The sequence below is a fragment of the Oncorhynchus keta genome, chromosome 35 (genome assembly GCF_023373465.1).
Source record: "Oncorhynchus keta strain PuntledgeMale-10-30-2019 chromosome 35, Oket_V2, whole genome shotgun sequence".
NCBI classification, from domain to species: domain Eukaryota; kingdom Metazoa; phylum Chordata; class Actinopteri; order Salmoniformes; family Salmonidae; genus Oncorhynchus; species Oncorhynchus keta.
The window spans coordinates 62,770,758-62,796,914 of record NC_068455.1 but is presented as its reverse complement, the minus strand read 5'-3'; the positions used below and the strand labels follow the sequence as shown (position 1 = coordinate 62,796,914).

Genomic DNA, 26,157 nt, shown 5'->3' with positions numbered 1-26,157 from the left:
CGACAAACCATTTCTGTATAGACATCGCTTTTTGCACGGGGCATTGCCATGCTAAAGCAGGAAAGCGCCTTCCCCAAACTGTTGCCACAAAGTTGGAAGCACAGAATCATCTAGAACAGGCCTGGTCAACTCCAGACCTCAGGGGCCTGATTGGTGTCACACTTTTGCCCCAGCCCCAGCTAAAACACCTGACTCCAATAATCAACTGATCATGTTATTCAGTTAAAAATGGAATTAGTTTAAATCAGGTGTGTTTGCTAGGGATGGGGGGAAAATGTGACAACAATAAGGCCCCCGTGGACTGAAATTGCCCAGGCCTGGTCTAGAATGTTATTGTACGCTGTAGCATTAAGATTTCCCTTCACTGGAACTAAGGGGCCTAGCCAAACCATGAAAAACAGCCCCAGACCATTATTCCTCCTCCAAACTTTACAGTTTGGCACTATGCATTCGGGCAGGTAGCGTTCTCCTGGCATCTGCCAAACCCAGATTCGTTCATCGGACTGCCAGATGGTGAAGCGTGATTCATCACTCCAGAGAACGCGTTTCCACTGCTCCAGAGTCCAATGGAGGCGAGCTTTACACCACTGCAGCCGACGCTTGGCATTGCACATGGTGATCTTAGGCTTGTGTGCGACTGCTCGGCCATGGAAACCCATTTCATGAAGCTCCCGACAAATAGTTATTGTGCTGACATTGCTTCCAGAGGCAGTTTGGAACTCAGTAGTGATTGTTGCAACCAAGGACAGACAATGTTTGTGTTACGCGCTTCAGTACTCGGTGGTCCCATTCTGTGAGCTTGTGTGGCCTACCACTTCGCGGCTGAGCCATTGTTGCTCCTAGGCGTTTCCAATTCACAATAACAGCACTTACAGTTGACGGGGGCAGCTCTATCAGGGCAGAAATTTGATGAACTGACTTGTTGGAAAGGTGACATCCTATGACGGTGCCACGTTGAAAGTTACTGAGCTCTTCAGTAAGGCCATTCTACTGCCAATGTTTGTCTATGGAGATGGCATGGCTGTGTGCTCAATTTTAAACACCTGTCAGCAAGGGGTGTGGCTGAAATAGCTGAATCCACTCATTTCAAGAGGTGTCCACATTGTTTTGTATATATAGCGTATCTACAGAAAAACGTGTCACTGATCATGCATGTATGCAGTCAAATAAGATCCCCATACAGTTAGGTTGCCAAAAATAGGATACAAACAAATCACTCTTTGCCTAATTCACAAATATTGTGTGTGCATGTGTTTCTGTGCATTCATGCTAATATTTACACACTATTCAAATATATACAAATATATTAATATACAGTGCAGTTACATTAGATGAGAGAAGAGGCACTGTGATACAATGTGTCTTTTTGTATCTTGTTTTTCAAAGCTAAACTTGCTTTTGCCTGAGTAACCTCTGGTGGCAGAGCATTCCATGATAATCTAGAAGAAAAAGAAACGCACACCTATTTAGGCGAGGTGCTGGCTAGCGGAGTAGAAAACTTGAAAATAAAAGAGACCTGCACACTCTAGGAGCGCAGATGCAAAAATTGAATTACCAACGTTTCGACAGCCAAGCTGTCTTGATCAGGGTATGAACCCTGATATACCTCGATGAAGACAGCTTGGCTGTCGAAACGTTGGTAATTACATTTTTGCATCTGAGCTCCTAGAGTGTGCGGCTCGCTTTTATTTCCAAGAGCATTCCATGATGACATGGTTATAATACATAACTGAGTGATGTATTCAATACATTTTGGGGGTTTGGGTACCGTGAAGAAACCCAGAGTGACGTGTCTGGTCAGTTATGGCAGTCAGTGGATCTTATCGTATCGAGTCACCATAATGTATGTGTGAGATTGGACGTTGCACTCTTTCACCCACGAGAGGATGACTCACTTTCAAAACACAGGCCCAGCCTTCCCTGTCTCCTTATCTGAGCTGAGTTTAAACTTCAGAGCCCCATGTGGGTGTTATTTCAAGTGAAGAACGGAATCTCGGTACTTCCCAATCACATGACAAAAGTTAAATAGTTTGTCAATTCATCATTATATGGACTGAGCTGGGAATGAGAGAGTAAAGGAATGTGTAATAAAAAATAAAAAAATGTATTAAGTTTGTAAAGTTTATGGGCAGGTTTAATAGACCCAAATGAAGCCTACCCCTGGACTAAAAAGCATGCTGCTCAATGCTCAATCTCCATTGAGAGTATTTTCTAGTCCAGGAATAGGCTTAATCTGGGTCCGGGAAACTAGCCCTATACATCTTTTTTTCTGTTCAGTACAAGTTGTAAACTGTTTTGTTCTTTACATAAATACATGATCCCTTTTTACATTAAGTCAATCTACAGGTGGCAGGCACAGAGGAAAATGGTTCCTCAGATCACAATAACACATCAAAGAGTACGGTCTTCATTTCTTTCAAATGTCTTATCCTCCCTAAGATCCTGTTACTCTTGGCTTTGACTGCAGGACAAGGAAATCACCATGAAAAGAGTTACTGGGACACCTGATAGGTCCTGGGCTTTGTCTGGAGGATTAGCGTGGGGACAAAAGGCTGACGTCACGTTTACGACCAGATACACCCCGGAGAGTGTCAGTAAGAGGGAGGTGCTGGGATTTCTGGGAAGGGTAAAGCCAGTAGAGTGAGTAGAGTGAGTTGGCAGCGGCAACAGAGACAATAGTATGTTGTTGTGTTTTCATAACAGACTGTTGCACAACACGTTTGCAACTATCAGCTTGTTTGATATCAATGTTTCTATTATGCTTACAGTAATCAAGGGCATATCAAATGAGATGGAATTCAAAGGGTATCTGAGCCGGTGTGAGTCACGAGAGTAGACAACAGTGAGACCTATGGCTCATCTTAAGTGACTGATATGGGTTTATCTATGGGCTTGACAGATATTTGCAGATCGGCTATAGGACAGCATAGGAAGTTGACAGCTCAAGTCATGGCTCACTCCTGTTCTGTTCAGTTACAAAGTAGTCTAATGTCATCAAGAAACAGACGGGGGAATTTACTTAGGGATCTGGAATTTATTTAAAGATTCTTACTCCATCTTCGCCTCTCTCCTCCCCCCATAAGGCAGTTCTGTTGTTTATAAGACACAGACAGACAGGAGCCAGTTCGGCACAGATTAATATCAAAATCACTATTTCAAAAGAGAGGAAACCTTCTTGATGCAAGCACTTTGTCTTTCATTCATGGTTCTGTTATATCTGGGAAATGTGGGTGATAGCCCACTATACAGATGAACTTGCTTCATACCTGGAAACTGTGGGTGAATATCAGACAGACATTGGCCAAACTGTAGCAGAATGGCCCACTAACTCTCCTCCATATACAGTAAAAAAGGAAGTGTGGGTGGAGAGTGGGAGGGTTAGCACGTGGACGCCGCGTCTCTTTGATGACATCACTATTTCCAAAATATTAGTCATAGGTTACTATTTTTTTGGGCACTCTGTCAAGTGAAAGTCCCTCCCACACTAAGAAATATAAATATAGCCTAATAGCCAATTAATTCAGACCTGTTCATTCTCGTTGAACGAAACAGCACCCAAAGAGAAAGAAAAATGTGTTCAGATCTTGAGTGCGGAATTTGTTACCGAAGCTACAACACCGGCCGTCGGTGTCCTCGTGAGTTACAGTGTAAACACAGCTTTTGTGAGCGCTGTCTGGTGACCCTTTCCCAATCCTCAGTATGTGAAGTGGAATCCACGAAGGAATGTTCGCGGCAGGACAAGACAATTGTTTGCCCACTCTGCCGATACCCGACCTCTGTATCGGAAAAAGTGAGGGCAGCGCTTCGGGTAGACGAAATTGTTCTAGAGCGCATGGTGGTATCTGGCGTTCTCGGGGAAAGCATGACAGACGACGAGGGGGATAGTGAGGGGAAGGAGGACGACAATGAGACTCCCCGTGAGAACTCAGCCGAGGAAAGGGGTTCCAGAGGTGGAAGGTTCCGCCGTTCGCTGAGGCGCGTCTGGGGCAAATTCACTGGGAATCATTCCCAAAGGAGAGCGCGTAAGTAGTCCTATTATATTGCAATACTCTTTATTTTTCACGAAAAAGCATTATTTAATATTCCGGTAGTTTTTCATAGCCTACTTTGATGGTATTGTCCTTTAACAATTGACCTGCGGACCAAAATAGGCTATTGTAGCCTGCCCAAAGAAGGACATTTTATTGTGTTCTCTTACATATTTTATTTTTCCCCTACAGATTGTATGACTGATGAGGACCTACGAGACCTCTTCATGATGTCATGCTATACCATTTGATGCGGACTTCATTGATTGGAAAGTCATCAGGGCTGCGTTCAGTACGTTTTTACGTTCTGGCACGTTCAGTTGAACGGATCCGGTGCTGTACTGAACGACCAGGTTGGAGAAAGCTGTCGGCATGGCCACTGCCCTTTAATAAATATGTCACACATTGCTTCAAGCCACACCTCGCCACACCCACCAACGGGAGCCACCCTACCTGAGTCTGTTTAATAACGTTTTGGGGGAAACGTGTCAATCGCTACAAACCGTTCCGTAACTTAGCAAACGTTCGAGCGAACTGAACGCACCTCAGTGGCACCTGATTGATCAGAGAGGGGGCGTTGCCGTCCACGAGCCTACACTACAGTAACCCATTTAGACTGTAGAAGACTGGCGGGTCCAGTTGGAAGTTGGAGCAAGCAGTAATATGTATTCCATATAATAGCCAACTAGGCCGCTGTGTCCATTTCTTCACACATGCATGTAATAATTGGTGATGACCAAACACATAATGGTAACAGAATTGTAAAGACTATAGGCTGTTATTTGAAGCCATTGGGCTACTGAATGAAATAGTTTTATGTAAAATTGTATTTTTTTGTGCTTTGAAGTAGCCTATGGCTTTCCATTTCCAACTATTAGAATGTGTTGAATTTTGTTGGTGCTCAGTTCAAGAAAAAACTACTTGAATGTAGTGTATTTATTACATTCACTTTAATTGATTGTGTGTGATATTTTGCACCTTTGTTTTGTTGTAATAAAACATATTGTTGTTTTTTTATTTTCTTCTCTCGCGGGATAAATGGCTTGCAGTAGTAACTGATTCTTGCTTTTTCGCTGAAGAATAAGTTAATAAATAACACTGTTCTGAACTTCTGCTTGGTTTACCATTATTTAGAATATAAGACGGCGTAAGCTCATGTCATATAGACCTATCAAAACAGTTGAGACCAGGTGTCATGTTCCCCAAAATTCTGGAGGATGCAATCAACATAATTGGTTGCACGCACCTGTGTTCACATGGGCCTGGCGTGTGTTCAGTGAGGTGAAACGTTCAGAAATTTTCAGGACGCAAATAGAAACGTAACAGCGCTAACGCGATTCCCTGGCCTATTCTATACAGACAAGAATATGTTTTAATCTACACAATACATCCCTATTGAAAAATACTGTAATGTTGCACTCTTCTGAACGGGTCCTGAATTAGATGCACCTGTTGAGATAGCAACAGGCACATCTAATATGCTAATCAAGGGGATCTCTGACCACAGGGTGCTATTTAACAACTAGAGGAGCAAGAGGTTGATCAAACAAGGCTTTTTTTTTTAATTGATCTTTTTACCTTGGACTCTTTTTCAGTTACAATCTACTACAATCTGATTGTGCTGTTGTGTATCATATGTTGGTTGCTGGCCAGCAATAATGTCATTTACTTTAAGACTTAATTTGAGGTATGTTCTTTTCTTAATCAAGTAACTTCAGACTATTGCCTAATACTTTGTGTACTACGATAACAATGAGAAATTGACTTGTCTTTCAGTAATGAAATCAAACTTTCTTTTTTTTGTCCTACAGACTTCTGGTCCTGTGTCTGGTATTCGCTACTGTGGAAGTCAGTTCACGTTTATCAAGGGGTAAGAGTAATAAGCATGATAACGTTTCTATTTTTAACTTATTGCACAGAAAGTGACCGTTCTTTTCGGGTCATATCTATGTCTGTGAAGTTTTTGTTTGTCATAGACTTCAATACGTGAGTTGGGTGACTTGTTAACAATATCCAGCTGCCCAGGGTTATTGCTCAGAATCTATCCTTACAACCTGTGTGCTTAACCTCATATCTTGTGATGTGAAATTGTTTTGAGGAGATATGATTTAGACTGTTTGGAAACCACATGCTCAGTGAACTTACATAGCTGTTGTTACATTTAATATGTATGCTTACTAATAAAGTAAGGACAAGCCAACTTTTAAAATATTATATTTAGGGCTCAGCATTTTTTTCCCTCAATCCAAATAATCTGACTAGGAAACTGCACTACCAACATGTCCATTTTTTAAAAACAATTCAGTGATTCAATTGATGTGAGGTTTTAGTTCACTTCCCAACAATTTTACTGAGTTACAGTTCATGTAAGGAAATCTGTCAAATTCACTAGGCCCTAGTCTGTATTTCACATGACTGGGAATACAGGTACCTATTTTAAAAAGGTAGGGGCATGGCTCAGAAAACCAGTCAGTATCTGGTGTGACCACCATTTGCTTCATGCAGCACAACAGCTCCTTCACATAGTTGCTCAGGCTGATTGAAGAGGAGTGGGACAACATTCCACAATGGCTGTGTGATGTTGCTGGATATTGTCAGGAACTGGAACACGCTGTTGTACATGTCAAACCAGAGCATCCCAAACATGCTCAATGGGTGACATGTCTGAATATACAGGCCATGGAAGAACTGGGACACTTTGTGTACAGATCCTTGTGACATGGGGCTGTGCATTATCATGCTGAAACCATGGTGATGGTGGGGGATCAATGGTATGACAATGGGCCTCAGGATCTCATGGTATCTCTGTGCATTCACATTGCCACCGATTTTTTTTTTAAAAATTAAAAAAATAAAAAATGTTTTTTTTTTTTTTTTTTTGTGTACAAAGCGTACGTTTGCCCATACATGCCACCATGGGGCACTCTGTTCACATTGACAAACTGCTCGCCCACACAACGCCATACATGCAATCTGCCCAGTACAGTTGAAACTGGCATTCATCCGTGAAGAGCACACTTCTCCAGTGGCCATCGACTGTGAGCTCTTTGCCACTGAAGTCAGTTATGACGCCGAACTGCTGTCAGGCCCAGACGCTGGTGATGACGAGCATGCATTTTTTTTGGGGGGGGGGGGGTTGTGCAAACCCAGTTTCATCAGCTGTCTGTGTGGCTGGTCTCTGATGACCATGCATGGGTGTGGAGGCCTAGGCTGGTATGGTTACGTGGTCTGTGGTTGTTATGCTGGTTGTACGTAGTGTCAAATTCTCTAAAACGACGGCGGTGGCTTATGGTAGAGAAATTAACATTCCTTCCTCTGGTAACTGTTTTGGTGGACAATCCTGCAGTCCGCATGCCAATTGCACTCACCCTAGAAACACAAGGCCACTCTAAAATGTGCAGTTCTGTCACATCAACACAATGCCACATGTCTTATTGTCCCCAGCACAAGGTGCACCTGTATAATGATCATGCTGTTTAATCAGCTTCTTGATATGCCACACCTGTCCGGTGGATGGATTATCTTGGCAAAGGACAAATGCTAATTTCCAGGAATGAGAACAAATTTGAGAAATAAGCTGTTTTTGACACTTCTGGGATCTGTTATTTCAGGACATGGGGACAACAGTTTACATGTTGCATCTTATATTTTTGTTCAGTGTATTTAGACATGACATTCATTTAATACTGAATTGCACTCTTATTTCCCTGTAGGCAGGCGAGCAATACACGAACAGAGAAGTTCTCTCGGTACACAGGGCCCAAGAAAATGGAGGACTTTCAACAACCCTTACACATTTAGCCAGAGCCATAGCCTTGACCCAAGCCAACCGGTCCCCAGTAGTGTCCAACCTGACCAGGCTCGGATTGTCTTCAGCCTGAGACCGGGAGTCCAGACTGGGAGAGAAGGTTCCCCTGATGGTGAGGAGTCTCCGCCTTCCAACAGTCAATCTAACAGATTTTCAAGCAGCTCTGTGCCCAGTAAGACTGTCCATTTTCGTACCTACCCTTCTAGTGGCCTAGTTAGCCCACTTGTCCCCAGAACCTGGGGTGCCTCTGGTACTTTTCATTCAGTCTCAAACCCTATGACCCAAAGAAGCCATGTTACCACCAGTAGTTTGCAACCTGCCAGGGACACATTTGGCTCTCCTGTTGTTGACGACAACCCCATCCCAGCCCAACAGGCTGAAAACCCTGTGAGCAAGAATGAAAGATCCAAATACAGGACGTTTATGTCTTCCTACCTCTTCAGGGAATCCCAATCCACTTCCAGCACCTCTGAAACCACTCACAAGGGCCCTAGTGAAGGAGTGAAGACCATTAGCAGACTTGGTGCTGCCTCTGCTACCCAAAGTGAAGGAAACTCCAGTCTTCATGGGTCTGGAAGATCCACACATGTCCAAAGGGGTTATGGCTACATAGGCTCTCAGTTGTACCCTACAGCCATTAAGTCTGCCAATGGACAACAAGTGCACCCACCAACCCTGAGCCAATCCGGTTCTTCTAAAGTAGATGCTACCAGTGAAGCCCAACATGCTTCTCGTATCAACAAACCCTTCCATCACAGTGCTAATTTTGCTCAAAGTGGAGGTAGCCCTAGTAGCTATTTCCTGGGTGAAATGGCTGATACTCAGGCTAAAAGTGCTTTCAGCGGAATTCAACCTCTTATTAGATTTGGCTCTTTCTGGAACACAATGGCCCCCACTGCAACTCAACCCACCCAAAGTCCCTCTGAGCCTGCAGAGAGAGAAACTGCCCCTGACCAGTCTTTGAAAACCAGGAGTGGCTATGTCCTTTGGAGGAAAACTGGGCTAAGCAGCTCATCCAGTGGTCAGTACGGGTTAGCCACCGGTGGTTACAAACCTGGAAAATCCACAAATGTAAATACACTCGGAGGGTTCCAATATCAAGATCCCGAAAAAACATTGGCTCCCATCGTGAGTAACGATGACATACCCTCTGTTGCTATCAGAACTTCAGTCAACACAAACACTGCAAAGAGTCAGGGTACTGGCTGGAGAAATAGTCATGGTATACCTAGGGGCATGATAATGAGTTCTGTCAGTGGGTATCCAGATGTATACAGAAAGTATAGCTTTGCCCCTAGAATTCGAGTAGCTTCCACTACAACTTCCTCTGCCCAAAGTGATACTCTAGCCCCAACGACATTCAAATCAGGTCCACGAGAAGTCCAACTTGCGTCCATAGAAGACGACCTAGACTCTAACAGCCTGCATGCCTCCAGCAATGTCCAGTCTTCAGAAGTGCAGACTACTACCACTGACATGTCTGGCTCTACCACGAGATCCGGTAGGCCTTGGTTTCTTAGATCTACACCTAGCGAGGATAACGAGGCTAAAATCGGCCATGTTTTCAAGGGATCCCAAACAACCCTACTACAATCTCCCCAGAGTGAGAGTCTAAAACATGTTCAGCCAACTTTTAGTCTGCCCGGCAACAATGTTTTCCATTACCGTTTGACTGCAGGAGAGGCTAAACCTGGTCCAACAAGCTCGGCCCCTTTCAAGCCTAAAGCTAGATTCAATGTGTTTGGGTCTGTCATTTACAGACTGCCCAAAGGTTCCAGATCCAAACAGAATGAATGTGTTCTGGGCATAAAGCTCTCAGGTGAAACTAGGCCCTCGGGCAGCAATGTATCTGCCCCTGCTGAAATCCAGCCCACCTCCATTACTTTAACAGCCAGTCAGAGCCAAAATGTCCTCAGTAAAGAAACTTCTCAAAGCAGTGACTCATTTCACAAAACTGTGAATCATTCTAGTTATGAAGACCCCAAGTCTCACCCACGTGACCCGGATAGAAATGAAATGACGCGCAATCCCTTTAGGTTCATATCTGGTAAACTCTCAGAAAGCCAGAAAAGCTATGCTTTCATGGGCTTCCAAAAACCTATAAGCAAAGTAGGATCAACCCAAGACAAGGATGCTGATCTCTGTGCACAAACGGTGCCTCCCATCAACAAAGCGCAGCCACCCCCAGTTGTGCCCACCTCTGCCCCCAGTGTCCACCCAAGCGCTCCCAGAATCCAAGTTCAACCAGGCCTTAGCATCACTGAACTCACAGAGAGTCGCAAACCCACCAGCAGCGTTGTAAAGGGCAGACGTATGAAGGTGAATCGCGTGCAGAGCCAACATAGTATTTCACCTTCGAACGACACCGCCTCCCAACCAGCCAAGCCCCAAACTATGAGGTTCAAGGCTATCCAATTTGCTGATATCCTAGGAAGTGCCTCTTTCAGTGGAATCCAACCCAGGGGAAGCTCCGGACACAGTGTGCAGTCAACATCCAATACCCCAGCATCAGGTGAAGATGGTGGCGCACTGGACAAAGACCAACCAACACCGAGGGTTGGGTCACCCCAAGGTGAAGGAGGGGACCCCAAGACCTTACCATTCCCCAGTGCTGCTGCCTTGAGTGGAGAGGGGGATGTGGGTAGTGTCATAGTGGCTGTTCAAAGTGGTAGGGGACTTTAGGAGTTTGGGAGCCATGAGGAAAGAACTTAACTAGTTGAGGGTGTCTGCAGGTAATCTTTCCTTGACGTCAGTCCGGTTTGAATTCATGAACAACGTGACCTGACCCCATAGCCCTGCTCTCAAGTATTTATTCAGAACATGGTTGTGCTTGTAAATGTGATAATTTATAATAAATATTCATACTTAAAAAAATGTGTTCTCTTTTAATGCAGACTTGCCATTGGGTTGAAACCTAACAATTCAGTGTAGACCAACAGGATTGCAGCATGGTTAAACTTTTGTACAGGTGACACCATAAGTGTTAATGTTATATGTGATGTTAGACTTTCTCTTTGGGAAGAATGTACTTTATGTTGACTCAACCATATTCCCCAATAGCTTTTTAGTCTCGATTGTCTATTTTATCTGGTTAGCCACATCTGACATTGGTTTAGCGGCTTATAAATATAGGATGTATTTTTTTACATCTCACCCCCAAGAATCTCATTCTAATCTAAAACTAGTGCACTACATAGGGGAGAAGGGTACCATTTGGGATGTACTCATGGTCCACTGTACATAACATTAGGGTTGTTTGGGAAAATATTATTTGGATTTTGTCATGGGGAGTATTAGTTAGGGGAAATGGAGGAGGAAGACTTATTGGAATTTTGTTAAAATGATAGTTTACCCATCGGAGTCCCTTTTAGCCAGAGGACCTACACAATCTACGGACATAACTTTTTCTCCAGTCTCTGCTTGAGGGTTTGGCATAATGGTCCCTTATTTGACAACCACATGGGAAAACTTTGTTTTTTAATGACTTATATTCGATGATTCCAAAAGTCTCGTTTTACAATGTCTATCACAAAGTCTGTAAATGTGTTTTATGTTCACTTGACCTTGCTGCTAGAGGAAGGGGGGGAAAATAGGTCAAATGAGATCGAAACAATAGTTGGAAAGGTTGAAATACATCTGTCATAAGAACATGAACATTGATTAATGTCAAGAGACAATCCCCCCAGTTCTAGGTCACACACACATTCAGTAAACCTGATATCCAGATTGTAATCAGTGACGTTCTTGACATGCATACCGTGGAGTAATAGCTGTCTAGACTTGTTGGACTCAATGATTTGAAGTGCACTTACTGCAAGTACCTAGTTAGCCCACTAGGTGGCGTGTGACACTAAACCAAAGGCATATTTTTTTCCAGTTCCCCTTGGTTTCCCCAGTGTAAGTGATGTTAGTGCTTACTTACTACAGGAATCTGTAAAGTAGAGAAAGGGAACTCAAATATGAAACTATAAAACACATTCACTGTACATAACACTTCATGGATACCAAACATAATTGCTGGATTAGTCATAGTGCTACTTTAGTTTCTTATTTTATATCTTGTGTTTTTGTTCTAACGTATTTGTAGTATTACATGATTATTGTATTATTGGGGTTAGAGCTAGCAAAAAAAGGCATTTCACTGTACTTGTGGATGTGACATTAACTTTGAAACTACATTGAACAAAAATATAAATGCAATGTGAAGTGCTGGTCCCAGCTGAAATAAAATATCTCTGAAATGTACCATATGTACAAAAAGCTTATTTCTCTCAATGTGTGCACACATTTGTTTACATCCCTGTTGGTGCGCATTCGACCCTTTGCCACTAGGCAAAATAACATTTTGATTCAGAGCAATAAAGAAATTTAATAATTTATCTAAGCAAACAAGAAACCTTTCAATATATCAGCCTCCAGTATTTATGCTGCAGTAGTTTATGTGTCGGGGGGCTAGGGTCAGTTTGTTATGTCTGGAGTACTTCTCCTGTCCTATTCGGTGTCCTGTGTGAATCTAAGTGTGCGTTCTCTAATTCTCTCCCCTCTTTCTTTCTCTCTCTCGGAGGACCTGAGCCCTAGGACCATGCCCCAGGACTACCTGACATGATGACTCCTTGCTGTCCCCAGTCCACCTGGCCATGCTGCTGCTCCAGTTTCAACTGGCCTGGGCCCTAGGACCATGTCCCAGGACTACCTGACATGATGACTCCTTGCTGTCCCCAGTCCACCTGGCCATGCTGCTGCTCCAGTTTCAACTGTTCTGCCTTACTATTATTCAACCATGCTGGTCATTTATGAACATTTGAACATCTTGGCCACGTTCTGTTATAATCTCCACCCGGCACAGCCAGAAGAGGACTGGCCACCCCACATATGCTCTCTCTAATTCTCTCTTTCTTTCTCTCTCTCGGAGGACCTGAGCCCTAGGACCGTGCCCCAGGACTACCTGACATGATGGCTCCTTGCTGTCCCCAGTCCACCTGACTGTGCTGCTGCTCCAGTTTAAACTGTTCTGCCTTATTATTATTCGACCATGCTGGTCATTTATGAACATTTGAACATCTTGGTCATGTTCTGTTATAATCTCTACCCGGCACAGCCAGAAGAGGACTGGCCACCCCACATAGCCCGGTTCCTCTCTAGGTTTCTTCCTAGGTCTTGGCCTTTCTAGGGAGTTTTTCCTAGCCACCGTGCTTTTACACCTGCATTGTTTGCTGTTTGGGGTTTTAGGCTGGGTTTCTGTACAGCACTTTGAGATATCAGCTGATGTACGAAGGGCTATATAAATAAATTTGATTTGATTTGATATAAATTCAAACAATACTTTAGGATAAATTGGAAGATTGTGCAGGACTATGGAAGTTGAAGGAAGCAATCTATCTTTTCAGACTGTTAAGAGTATTTATCTGGTCAATATATCAGTGTATTATGTAAAAATGTGATTGTATTATAAATTGTATTTGAATGTTTTAGAACTCTTGGAAGATTAGTCCAAATGAGGGCTAAAAGAGATCAAAATAAAATAATTGCACAGGTGCACCTTGTGCTGGGGAAAAGGCCACTCTAAAATGAGCGATTTTGCCACAACACAATGCCACGGATGTGCTCAGGTGTATTTCTGTCTGTAATAAACCTCTTTTGTAGGGAAAAACTCATTCTGATTAGCTGGGTCTGGCTCCCCAGTGGGTGGTGGTCCCACCCATTGGCTGCGACCCTGCTCAGTCGTGAAATCCATAAATTAGGGCCTAATTCATTTATTTCAATTGACTGTTTTCCTTATATGAACTGTAACATTTATAGTTTTGTTCAGTATAGTTTAGTGGCTCAAATCACAGCGCTAACAGTCTAATTTATGGAGGATGACCCTTTACCTTTTCCCAGCGTGCAAGCCTCACCAAAATACCCACTTCTTCGCTTGTCCTCAACTGTCTTTCAGGACCCAGCAGCGGGGGGCCAAGGGAGAAGCTTGGGGGATCTGTCAATCAAGTTGAAATACATTGTACATTGGATTAATGCAACTACCCTACAGCCCTCCTCCCCCTCCCCTGCAAAACTCGTGGTGTTCAACTTTCCCATAGAAGTCTCCATGAGAGTTCAAACCCATCAAAACCAAGGTGTTAGACTGACAGCTCTTTCTAAGCTCTCTCTCGTAACTCTCTGTCTCACTCTCTGTGTGTGTGTGTGTGTGTTTGTTTTTGCATATCTATGTATTTGTGTGTGTGTGTGTGTTTTCTCTCTTTAAAACTGTCTACCCCCTGGTCCGCCTCTCTCCCACTGTGAGGGGAATTCTGTACCATGTGTCTGTGGTTTTCAGGAAGCTTTCAAGGAAAATAAAGCATGGAGGCCTCACCGTCACCTTCCCCTCCCTCCCTCGCTACATGTGGTCATTTTATGTTTTCTAACTCTCTCTCTCTCTGAACCAAAAAACGACAGAGTAACTGAGCTAACGACGTACGCAACTGAACACAAACATTGACATCCACATTCCCATAGAGATTAAGAGGGGGGGATATTGAAGACATTTTGGTTTGGCTAAGAACACTGTGAAAAAGTGGGAGGAAAGAGTTCACAGAAAGGGGCTGAAAATACATTTGAAAGGGCTGGGTCTGCTGTGGCCTTTGCAGATCAAATGACTTCAGATACCAGAAGCATTGGAATCGCTGAGTTTTACTATTTCCATATTAGTCTGTACTGTAGTAATTGTGCCGCAATATTTTCACAATAAATTACCTTTAACAAGTGCACAACATAGAATGTCATTGATTAAAAAAGGATAATGTGAAGGAGAGGGTGAATAACCGAAATGTACGAAACCGTACGGTTATTATCAAGTATATTATGAATCTAGAGTTCAGATATTTATCAGTCTATAAAAACATGATATTTGTTCTACAGTGTATTTCTGTGCATCTGGTTCAGGGACTCCTGCTATGTCTGTGTCAAATACAGAGTGAGCTTCCTGTTTGGCCGTGCCAGAGAGGAAGTCATAAAGCAGGAAGACTTCCTGTATTCTTGCCGATGGGTCAGAGCACAGCTACGTGCTGCTACATCATATGGGGGTTGGAGCTGATGAATGACAGATCATGGGAAATGAAATGTATTCAAATGCATCCATTCTACACTTTTATTGTAATAAAAAGCCAGTTAATATACTTTTTGATCCCACTACACAGGCTTGAAAAAGCCCCCACATACACATCCAAAAGTAATTCTGGAACATGTTAGTCTTTTTACGTTTTTTTGTTTTGTCAAATACAATGATGGATTAATATGTACAATGCCCAGTATCACATCATCACTTATTCCTTTCTGTTTACTTCTATAGCCTACTGATGAGTATTACATACGGTTTACATTGTAAGCACACACCTGTTGTCTGTGTGTCATGTGGACCCCAAGCCCTACAATGTCTAGTCTGTATGCATGTGTGTGGATCTGCATGCTCCTTCCTGTCCGTCACCCGAACACGTGGCTGAGACCAGTGGAGGCTGCTGAGGGGAGGACGGCGTAAAATAAAGGCTGGGTCAGCGCGAATGGAATGGTCAAACACATGGAAACTAAGTGTTTAATGTTTTTGGATGCTGCTTTACAGAGGGTGTGTCCTTCTACCTAGTTTTCCAACTAGAGTTCACAGCCACAGATCCACCTGTTGTCTTCTGGCCTTCGAGGAAAGCTGCTCTCTCTCTCCCTCTCTCTTTCCGTTTCTGTCACTCCCTCTCTTCCCCTCCCTCATTTCTCTTTACCTCCCTCTCTATCTCTCGTTTCCTCTAGGTTTATGACATGACTGTCTGTGCCCGGTGCCCATCTAAACTCGCTGTCCTCTACCACCTCTCCTTGGCGCCATCCCAGAATATTGTCTCTATCTCTCATGGGAGGGGTGTGGCACTGCCGCGGAGGCAACGGAACATGGGCATTGACTCTGCGTCTCCATGATGACCAGATGGCGGAAGTTCCCAACTCACTCGATCCCTCTCTACCTCTTTCTTTCTGATGTGGAGGCTCCAAGTGCCATATTCTCATCCCTTCTCATCCATCCATCTCAAAGGACATTCATTCACAGCTTGGCTCTGTGAAAGACTTTACTCTACTGTCCTGTCCTGTCACGTTACATCAACAATGGTCGCTGTAACGTAAGAGCAGCCCTAACAGAGGGAAGCAGTGTGTTTGTGGTTAGCGGTTAGCTAGTGCTTAGCTCCAGTACAGCTTACTTCTTCACCTGGGGCCAAGCCACCGATCTTTCTGGCTTTTTAGCGTCTCTGTTAACGTCTGTTTAACATTGAGTGGGACATGCCCCCCTAAGATCCTCGCTCCTGTGTCTGAGGTTAGACTACAAGGTTCACATGTAAGTCTAACAAGGCTAAACATGCCCTGAGGGAAGCATAGAGGAGGCGTCAGGTGAGAGGGAACAAGAGCCAGCTTACAAGAACAGAGCAATAGGGTCAGGGCCACAGTGAATAGACTACAGATACAGTGTACTTACATGGTTTTCATTGGCCTTCTGGTGAAGCGGTTTCAGCCTCATATTCCCCTAATACATACTGGTGATGATATGTGCCCCTTTCTCCCATATTCCATCCTATTCATGGGCAGGGCAGAGAGAGAGTGAGAGCATCTGTTTCATGTTCATACAGATGTGTGTGTGTGTGTTGTGTTCTCATTCCTATTCATCCCAATGGGGATTTGGTGCGCATATAACCTGGGGGTTGAGTTACCAAGCCATCTGGGAGAGACAGACACAGAGAATCATCACAACGTAGACTTCATTAGGCAAAGAAAGAGTGAGTGGAAAGAGGGAGACATGAAAGATACCGACTTTTCTCGCTAATAATGCCCATTGAAACTAATTTAATTGTGAGTGAGAGAGCCTGAGAGAGAGAGAGTGTGTGACACACACACACACACACATACACGCACAGCCTTTCCCAGGCACAAACAAAGCAATTGGTCATAATTCCAATGAGATAAGTGATAAACTCTGTTGGCATCTTGCCACTACATAGTCACATCGATCTTATCACTGGGGAGAGAGATGACTAATAAAGGCTTTTTGTTTACGGTAACTAATCATTAAACCGTTTTTTGATTATGGTTGTTAAAGCCTTTATGAGTGTGATTGTGCGTGTTTGTGTGTCTGTCACTACAGTACAGTATGCCGGTACCAACGCCTGCCTTTATAACCGGTTGTCTGTGCCCGTCCGTCACTTTGCCTTGTTGTTCCCTTTGTCTCAATCTGTCCCTCTCTTCTTTTAATGAGACCATTACCTTGAATCAAAAGGATCAAAAACTCCTAGATCTTCTTTTTGTTGTTGTCGTTTTTCCTTCTCAAAGCAACAAAAGTGAAATTGTCACATCACAGTCAAAGAGCATCAGAATTTCCCATTTAGAATTGTAGATAGGAAAAATGTGTATTTTCCCATCTAGAACCCCCCTGTTTTAGTCCCTCCCCCCATCGTCATGGAGAACAGCAATTAAGCTTAACACCCCCTTCCCCGAACCCCTGAATTCTCCCAAATAAAGTTCATTATACATGATCACCATTCATTAATTTCATTTGAAAAAGAAACAAATCCATTTGGAAATGGCCCATACGGCATTGAGATGAGTCAGAAACATTCATTCTTGACTACAAGGTGTAAATAGGATCATTTTGGTCATAAAGTCAGTCTGGTCTAAAACGGAGTTTGGAACGTCCATGCCTCACACCAGGTAAATAACGTTTGGGTTTTGATTTGATGATGTCCCTAACATGGTTGTGAAGAGCTGCAGTGATTGCTCTCTATCCGATAGCGTACACAGTGAGACAAACCTGCCCAGCACGCCACACATTTTTTAAAACTTGAGAAATACTGCACCAAACACCTTATTAGATGTAAAATTGCATGACTAAAACATCCTCGGCAAAACATCAAAACTAATGACAGATTCCTTGAGTTATGTTAAATTAATTCTGAGGATTTTGAGGAAGTGAAATAGGCTTCCTGTCTAGTGTCTCACAGGGGCAAACGTCATTAACCAAACGCGGAATCGGTCAGGAAACCTTGTTTTTCTAATGAGCAACAGAAAAACACAGGTGTCAGTCGGTATGTTCAGTAGCTCTTTAAAGTGATAGTTCACTCCAAAGTTAAAGTTTGTCATATATATTGATGCTTTCAGACCTCTACAGTGACTGGGTTCATGACCATTGTCCACTTTCGAGGCCAGAAAGCGTCAGACTTCATTTTGATTTCAGAGTGAACTCTCTGGCTTCAGTTTGGAAGATTGTGGAGTCATTATATAACAAAAGAAAACATTCCCCAAAACCTTTTGGAAACATTGACACTAGTTACTGTTTGTGTTCTAATGTGTAAGTGTGTGCTCGTATCACTGCCTTGTTGCGCCTTGCAGTAAACCCTCATTAGAAACAAACCCGGCACAGTGAGGTTGGAAACCAACTACTTTCCTAATCTCACCTTTGCATTAGAAACCATTATGGCCAATTGCCCTGACCACAGATCCCAATCTGGTAGCAATAAAGCTGCTTTGTTATTCTACGAGTCCCGACAGTCATGTGACAAGAGGGAGGACGAAGTGCACGAGGCAGACACCTTGGACTGACTGTCGGAATATACATATGTGCTGGTAGTGAAACGTGGACAGAGAAATGTGGTTCTCTTTGAAGGGTGTTTTCTCTTTCTGTGATGGCTCATATTGGCAACTTATGGTAAGTATTGTTCATGAAGTAATTTTAGATGTGCTTCCTCTCACCCCTTTCTTTCATACGTGTCACAGAGGCAAACTAATGAGGCAAGATGTCTCTTAAACTTCCAAGACAATTATTATTATTTTTTTTGCAAAATCAAACAAGAGCGGAGGCAAGGTTATAATAGCATTTAACAAACAAGAAAAAAAAGAAAAGGTCTGAACTTGTAGCTAGCTATTTAATATATTGTCAAAGAGTCAAAACGTATTTTTGTTTTGGCACTGATAGGGCCATCCATAGATGAGGTCCTCAATGGAGTCCTCCACGGGGCCAAAACAGCCAGCACGAACCCAATACAAACACAAAGGTAGGGGCCATTGGTCAAGTCATTTCATGGGTCACTACATCCTTGAACATCATTGACACATCAATCAGGGCAGGGTACCTTAAGTTTACACAATATTGAACAGCCAATAATAGAGAAATAAGAGGAAAATAGACTGTATATATTGTGCCCTCATAGCGCTGAAGGGAAAGACAGGGACAGACATATAGACAGACAGACAGGCAGACAGACAGGCACTTTAGTGCTAATGCATAGCAGAAAGAGTATAAAGTAAGAGCCAAAGAGAGAGAGAGAGAGAGAGAGAGAGAGAGAGAGAGAGAGAGAGAGAGAGAGAGAGAGAGAGAGAGAGAGAGAGAGAGAGAGAGAGACGGCAACTGAGAAACATAAAGGAGGGTTGTGGCCCTATCTATGCCTCAGAACCGAATACTTTGCTGACTAGGCTAAAGTTAGCATGTTGCCCACAGCTAAGCGAGGCACGCCATGTTATCAAAGCCAGACGTTAGGTAAGCCAACATTAGCAAGGGCTATTGTTAGCACCTCTTTTATCCCTATGGACTAGCGTGACAAGATGTCCCAGATTTCCCGGGACAGTCCCCAATTTCCTGGGACAGTCAGCTGGTAGCTTGTTCCCTGTACCCGGAGAAATCCCTGATTTGCCCTCAGAGAGAAAAAATAAACTTTGGAAGTTAAATTGAGGCTGATATGTAAATGATCAAATGCTGTATCCAATCAGATTTGCATGTAAAAAATGTCGTCTGTCCCTGTACCAAACTCGTTTGCTCCCGTGGCTTTGCTGCTGACTTTTTAAGGCCTTATAGCAACGTTTGAACAGTGGCACATTGTAACCACTGCATGAACAACCATGCCCATGGCCATAAAGTATTGCATGAAACAGTATAGCCTACCAAACGTGGGTGATTCTATAATTACAACACTGAACAAAAATGGAGAACCAGTCGTTATCTGGTGTGACCAACATTTGTCTCATGGAACACGACATATCTCCTTCGCATAGAGTTGATCAGGCTGTTGATTTTGGCAGGTGGAATGTTGCCCCACTCCTCTTCAATGGCTGTGTAAAGTAGTCTGGACTACACGTTTATCCAGAGCATCCCAAACATGCTCAATGGGTGACGTGTGGTGAGTATAAAGGCCAAGAAGAACTGGGACATTTTCAGCGTCCAGGAATTGTATACAGATCCCTGAGGCCGTTCATTATCATGCTGAAAACATGAGGACATGGAGGCGGATGAATTGCACGACAACGGGCCTCAGGATCTCGTCAGCGTATCTTTGTGCATTCAAATTGCTATCGATAAAATGCTAATGTGTTCATTGTCTGTACCTTATGCCTGTCAGTACCATAACCCCACCGCTACCATTGGGGCACTCTGTTCACAACATGGACATCAGCAAACCGCTCACCCACATGATGCCATACACACCGTCTGCCATCTACCTGGTACAGTTGAAACCGGAATTCATCAGTGAAGAGCACACTTGGTCAGTGACCATAGAAAGTGAACATTTGCCCATTGAAGTCGGTTACGACGCCAAACTGCAGTCAGGTCAAGGCCCTGGTGAGGACGATGAGCACGCAGATGAGATTCCCTGAGACGTTTGTGAGGAAATTGTTCTGTTGTGCAAACTCCCAGTTTCATCAACTGCCCGGGCGGCTGGTTTCAGATGATCCCGTAGGTGACAAAGCCGGAGGTGGAGGTCCTGGGCTGGTGTGGTTACACATAGTCTGCAGTTATGAAGCTGGTTCGACAAACTACCAAATTCTCTAAAACGGCGTTGGAGGCGGCTTATGGTAGAAAAATCAACATTAAATTCTCTGGCAACAGCCCTGGTGGACATTCCCACAGTCAGCATGCCAATTGCAATTGGGCAAAACTTGAAACATCTATGGCATTTTCTTGTGTGACAAAACTGCACATTTTAGAGTAGCCTTTTGTTGTCCCCAGTACAATGTGCACCTATGTAATGATCTTGCTGTTTAATCAGCTTCTTGATATGCCACACCTGTCAGGTGGATAGATTATCTTGGCAAAGGAGAAATGCTCACTAACAGGGATGTAAACAAATCTGTGCACACAATTTTAGAGATGTATTCATCTATGTTTTATTTCACCTTTATTTAACAAGGCAAGTCAGTTAAGAACAAATTCTTATTTACAATGATGGCCTACCCCGGCCAAACCCGAACCCGAACAACGCTGGGCCAATTGTGCGCTGCCCTACGGGACTCCCAATCACGGCCGGTTGTGACACAGCCTGAAATCAAACCAGGGTCTGTAGTGAGATGCAATGCCTTAGAACGCTGCGCCACTCGGGAGCTAAAGAATACGCTTTTTGTGTGTATGGAACTTTTATTTCAGCTCATGAAATATGGGAGCAACACTTTACATGTTGCGTTTTATATTTTGTTCAGTGTAGACAGGCTAAGATTACGGAAATTGTGGAGTAATCTATTTCTGTGTTATAATTAATACAAGTATCTGAAAGAACTATTTATGGTTAAATATAGTTCCATACAATAGTTTTTTTTAGTTGTCTTTATCGGCAACAAGTGCCAAGTGTCTCTCTGTGCATTAAATACATATTGACCAGAGCATATTGTGTAGTATGTGAGCATGTTGATATGTGATATAGAATAACTCTGCATTCTTGGATGAGAGGTGTGGGCAGAGAGAGATAGAGATATTGAAAGAGAGTGGAGAGAGAGAGAAACATCTGTCAGCTACATTGAAGCGGTGAGCATAGAAGTCATTAGAAGCTATGCCGCTAACATCTCTCACAGTAACACAGTCAGGCCAGCTAATTGCTATTATTATTATCATCATCATCATCATCATCATCATCATCATCATCGTTATTATTCAAAATATATACCAGTACCAGTGCTCTCTTCTTTGTCCGTTACATCTGGTCGCCACAACATATTCTACTTCAAAAGGAGCACAAAAACTGAAGCTTCTTCAGTTCCTTAGTCAATGCTAAGTTCTTTGTAAAATGGCTACAATCAAAAAATGAGGCACTTTTGAAAGGATATATACTTCTATATATTTCCTTATAATACTATGTATATTCAGCCATCATTAGATGAAATCCTGCTTTTCGATTGGTTAATTGTGTTTTCATTTAGGTTGATGATTGAAAAATATCATTGGCTCCCGGTCCGCAGTCAGTCTTTATTCTTCTCTCTTATTGGCTGAGAGTCCTCCCTTCACGGACTAGAATCGGCACGCATCCCCATTGGTATCACAACCAATAAACTGAAAGCAACAAAATAAAGGTTTTCCATCCGTCTTTCCAAAGTGCTTTCAGGGGCGTGACCAGTCCAACTTCTCTCTCTTCCCATTGGTTGTCACAAAAGGATAAGGAGCTTAGGGATCTCCAAGTCTCCTGTAATTTCCCCCCCATAATTCCAAGGCCATAGACATCAGCATTCTGGAAGCAGAGGAAATGGTTGAGTTAGAAGAACAGTAGACAACAGAATATGATACGAAGATGAACTAAATATTATGACATTCATCTACTGACTACCACACTGTATCACCAACATTGTTTGCAAATCTACAAATAAAATATCTATGTCTGTTTATCCACAGGGGAATATTGTGTCCTCAAATTAAATATATATGGCAAAGTTCAACAGAGGGATGGAATGGAGGAGGGTGAGACCGCCCGAGAGAGAGACATACGGGGAGAGAAATACGGAGAAAGAGAAAGAGAGAGAAATGCAGAGAGAGAGAGAGAGAAATACGGAGACAGAGAGAGAAATATGGAGAGAGAGAAATACGGAGAGAGACAGAGAGAGAAATACGGAAAGAGAGAGAAATACGGAAAGAGAGAGAAATACGGAAAGAGAGAGAAATATGGAGAGAGAAATACAGAGAGAGAGAGGTTGGACAAGAGAGAGAATGTGTGTGTGTGTGTGTGTGTGTGTGTGTGTGTGTGTGTGTGTGTGTGTGTGTGTGTGTGTGCGTACATGTTTTGTTTTAGGGCAATATAGTCTTTTCCCCATCTTATTACAAAACCAAAGCAAGCACGTCACTAAGAAAAGGTCATCAACACTTGTCTTTGTTATGGAACCTATTGTACGATTGATAATGCCTTCGAGGGTCGTACTGACAGAGGATATTTAGACTACGGAAAGGAAAAAGGACTGAAAATGCACACCATAACACGACTCTCATACGTCTTCCTCTCCATCGGTCGATTATCCCTTTATTAGGGGTAGCTAACAGTCACATGTGACAAGTACGTACCGTAGGTCCATAATAACCATCATGTTTTTAACATGGTCATTAAAGGGCCGTTTAAAATAGGAGGAAAGGTTGCTGGGGGCTGGCCACATGGCGGATACATCATATAAACACAGAGATGAATGGTGACCGATTGAGAGAAAGGACTCCCTTGTTCCCTGAAATTTCCCAGGCCTGCTCTCTAACTGTTAATGAAAAAAAAGTGTCTCGTCTATATTTCTGGTGAGAGCCCCCCTCATTCTTCTTCTTCTTCCTGGTGCAGAGCTATATTTAGCGTCCCGGCACAGATGGTGCCAGCTAACAACAGAAGCCAGTGCAGCTCAGCCTGAGAGAGCCGTACCAACAATCAGCCCAACGGACCCAGGGAGACAGGGAACGCATTGGCACGCACACAAACACACACATATTGGTGTAGACACACACGCGCGCGCGCGCGTCTAGACACAGAGTGTCTGAGGAGACAGTGACTGGGATTTACAGAGGATTATATGGATGGCACATTAGACCAAACAGACTATTACTAAACACGCACCAATCCATTAGGCTTGTAGGTGCATCCTCTTCTGCTATTCTAGATCTAAATGCGAACCCAGACACACACACACACTAACCACTGACATCGGTGCACTCATATGCAACCAGACCAGACAGGAAGCGTTTCCTTTCTACTGTAATCCGATCTCTCTCTCTCTCTCCTTCCCGCTCTCTGCTTGTCTATCGATCTCATTCATTTCCTTGAGTTGCCTTTCCGTTCTGAGATCTAATCGATGTGATGATGCCTGCGGGAGTCTGTGTGTGAGTGTGACTGTTCCTCTCTGCAGGCTCCTTAACTCTGATGCCAAGATGGGGCTACGACCTGCCTCTGCCACTGACTGGCCAATAAACAGTTCCCTCTCTATTTCTGTCCTCCTGTCAGTCTGTCTGGGGCAGTGATGGCTCATTTGTTGGAGCAGCCATTGTAGTGCGTGTGTGTGTTTTGGTGGGTGTCTGCGTGTGTTCGTCTGCCTGTCTGGGGCTGTCAATGTCATTTTCTGTCACGGCTCACTTTAGCGATTCATTAAGGATGAGACACCCTGTTTCCTGTGCCTTTAAGTAGATTGATTTGAGTGTGTGTGTCACCCTTGCATCTGTCAGTCTGTGAGTCAGTGTCCGCGACCGCTCACTTAATACAAGTTGTTTATTAAGATGCAATGCCTTGTTCTGTGTCACACACCGGTCTGTGGATCACTCAAGTGTCTTGTCTATCTGAGTAAGTTGTCTGTCTATCTGAGTAAGTTGTCTGTCTGTGTAGGGTCACTGTACTTAGTAGTCTGACACTGGCTAAAACGGGGAGACCATAGTGCGCGCACGCGCACACACACACACACACACACACACACACACACACACACACACACACACACACACACACACACACACACACACACACACACACACACACACACACACACACACTCTCTCCCCTCTGACTCACTGCCAATTACTTCACATCTGTCAAGTTATATAACGTTAATTTAGGCAGGTGTGTGAATGTGAGTATGTATGAGTGTATACATGTCCTCTTAGGGATTTGAACCTGTGCAATGTGCGTACTAAGACTCACAATGTCGCAGCCACAGTAAGCATGCACACACAAGGTGGGGGGGGGGCATCACCATTGGAAGGCCTCTGCCAAGCAAAGAGAGTGTCTTATGAAAGCCAGTAGGGAAGAGGGGACCAGTGCAAAGAGCAGAGAGAGTGTGTGTGTGTGTGTGTGTGTGTGTGAGATAGCTGGGAGATGTATGTGCTGTGCTGTGGATCAGGTAAGGCCAGTATGCAGTAAAAGCTATAGGTGGGTGTGGCTGTGTACCAATACCGAATGGAGAACAGGGACTTGTTGCTTTGGCATTTGTTTGAGGGGGAATGGGAATGAGAAAGCATGTGGGTGTGTGACTGTGTGTGTGTGTGTGTGCGCGTCCTGATCTCTTAAGAACGTCCTGTCCCTGGCTCCAGAATGGGAGAGGGGGAAGCCAACAAGAGCAAAGGGTAGTGGGTAAAACAGTGCACGTCCTTTCTCATTCTACTGTGTAACAACTCCATTCGGGATATTATGTAGCAGCCTACCTGTCGGCTCTTGATCATTGTAGCCTCTCCTTCTCCTTCCATCATTTGAATTGCATCCTCCATTGATTAGATAACACTCACCACTCTCCACTCTCGTGAAAAGCAAGAGCAGCAGCATAAATGATCAAATGTCTCTCTCTCTCCCTTCTGCAGCAGTCGCTGATCTGTATGGGCCCTTCCCGGGCCGGGTCCTGGGTACAGGTGGATCTGTGTAAACCTCTAATGCCCACCTTACACGTTAGTTCACCGTGTTGTTGGGCCCGAAGTTTAAGGCTGAAGTATGGCCTATCTACGACCTGTGTTCTACAGTTTGGACATCAAGCCTCGCTCTGCCTCTCCCTCTCTTCCACTTTTCTGCCAAAGTATTCGTAGAAGGCTGCAGAATAAATACTGTTCAGTTCAGAGAGGTGATTTACTAACATAAAGACAGGCAAGGCAGCATGGGGCTCCATCCAGCCCTAGTCTTGACGCATTTGGCGGCCAGCGCCCTTTTAATATATGCCATTTAGCAGACGCTTTTATCCAAAGCGACTTACAGTCATGTGTGCATACATTCTACGTATGAGTGGTCCCGGGAATCGAACCCACTACCCTGGCGTTACAAGCGCCATGCTCTACCAACTGAGCTACAGAACAGATTAGAAGGCCCTAAGTTTAATTTAAAATATATATTATTATTATTATAATATATACAGTACCAGTCAAAAATGTGGACACACCTACTCACACAAGGGTTTTTTCTTTATTTTTACTATTTTCTACATTGTAGAATAATAGTGAAAATGTCAAAACTATGAAAAAACACATGGAATCATGTAGCCATAAAAAGTATTCAACAAATAAAAATATATTTTAGATTCTTCAAAGTAGCCACCCTTTGCCTTGATGACAGCTATTGGCATTCTCTCAACCAGCTTCACCTG

General features: G+C 43.6%; 2 protein-coding genes across 3 annotated transcripts in view; one reads left to right on the top strand and one right to left on the bottom strand.

Annotated features, from left to right (window-relative positions):
• Window positions 1-3,160: 3,160 nt before the first annotated feature.
• Window positions 3,161-10,710, top strand: si:ch73-335l21.4 (E3 ubiquitin-protein ligase-like). 2 transcript variants are annotated; one of them, XM_035753196.2, is made up of 4 exons: window positions 3,161-4,022; window positions 4,221-5,715; window positions 5,840-5,898; window positions 7,742-10,710. In XM_035753196.2, the coding sequence occupies exons 1-2, from the start codon at window positions 3,572-3,574 to the stop codon at window positions 4,277-4,279; spliced, it is 510 nt and encodes a 169-aa protein (XP_035609089.1). In that variant the 5' UTR covers window positions 3,161-3,571; the 3' UTR covers window positions 4,280-5,715; window positions 5,840-5,898; window positions 7,742-10,710. The 2 variants fall into 2 exon arrangements, with proteins under 2 accessions (XP_035609089.1, XP_035609088.1); XM_035753195.2 differs by lacking the exon at window positions 3,161-4,022 and having other exon boundaries at window positions 5,550-5,715.
• Window positions 10,711-18,738: 8,028 nt separating this feature from the next.
• Window positions 18,739-26,157, bottom strand: part of LOC118368784 (insulin receptor substrate 1-B) — a 56,999-nt gene continuing 49,580 nt past the window's right edge. Inside the window, exon 4 of the mRNA XM_035753194.2 lies at window positions 18,739-22,313. Coding sequence (XP_035609087.1) covers window positions 22,306-22,313 — 8 coding nt within the window. The 3' untranslated portion in view covers window positions 18,739-22,305. The remainder of the gene's footprint in view (window positions 22,314-26,157) is intronic.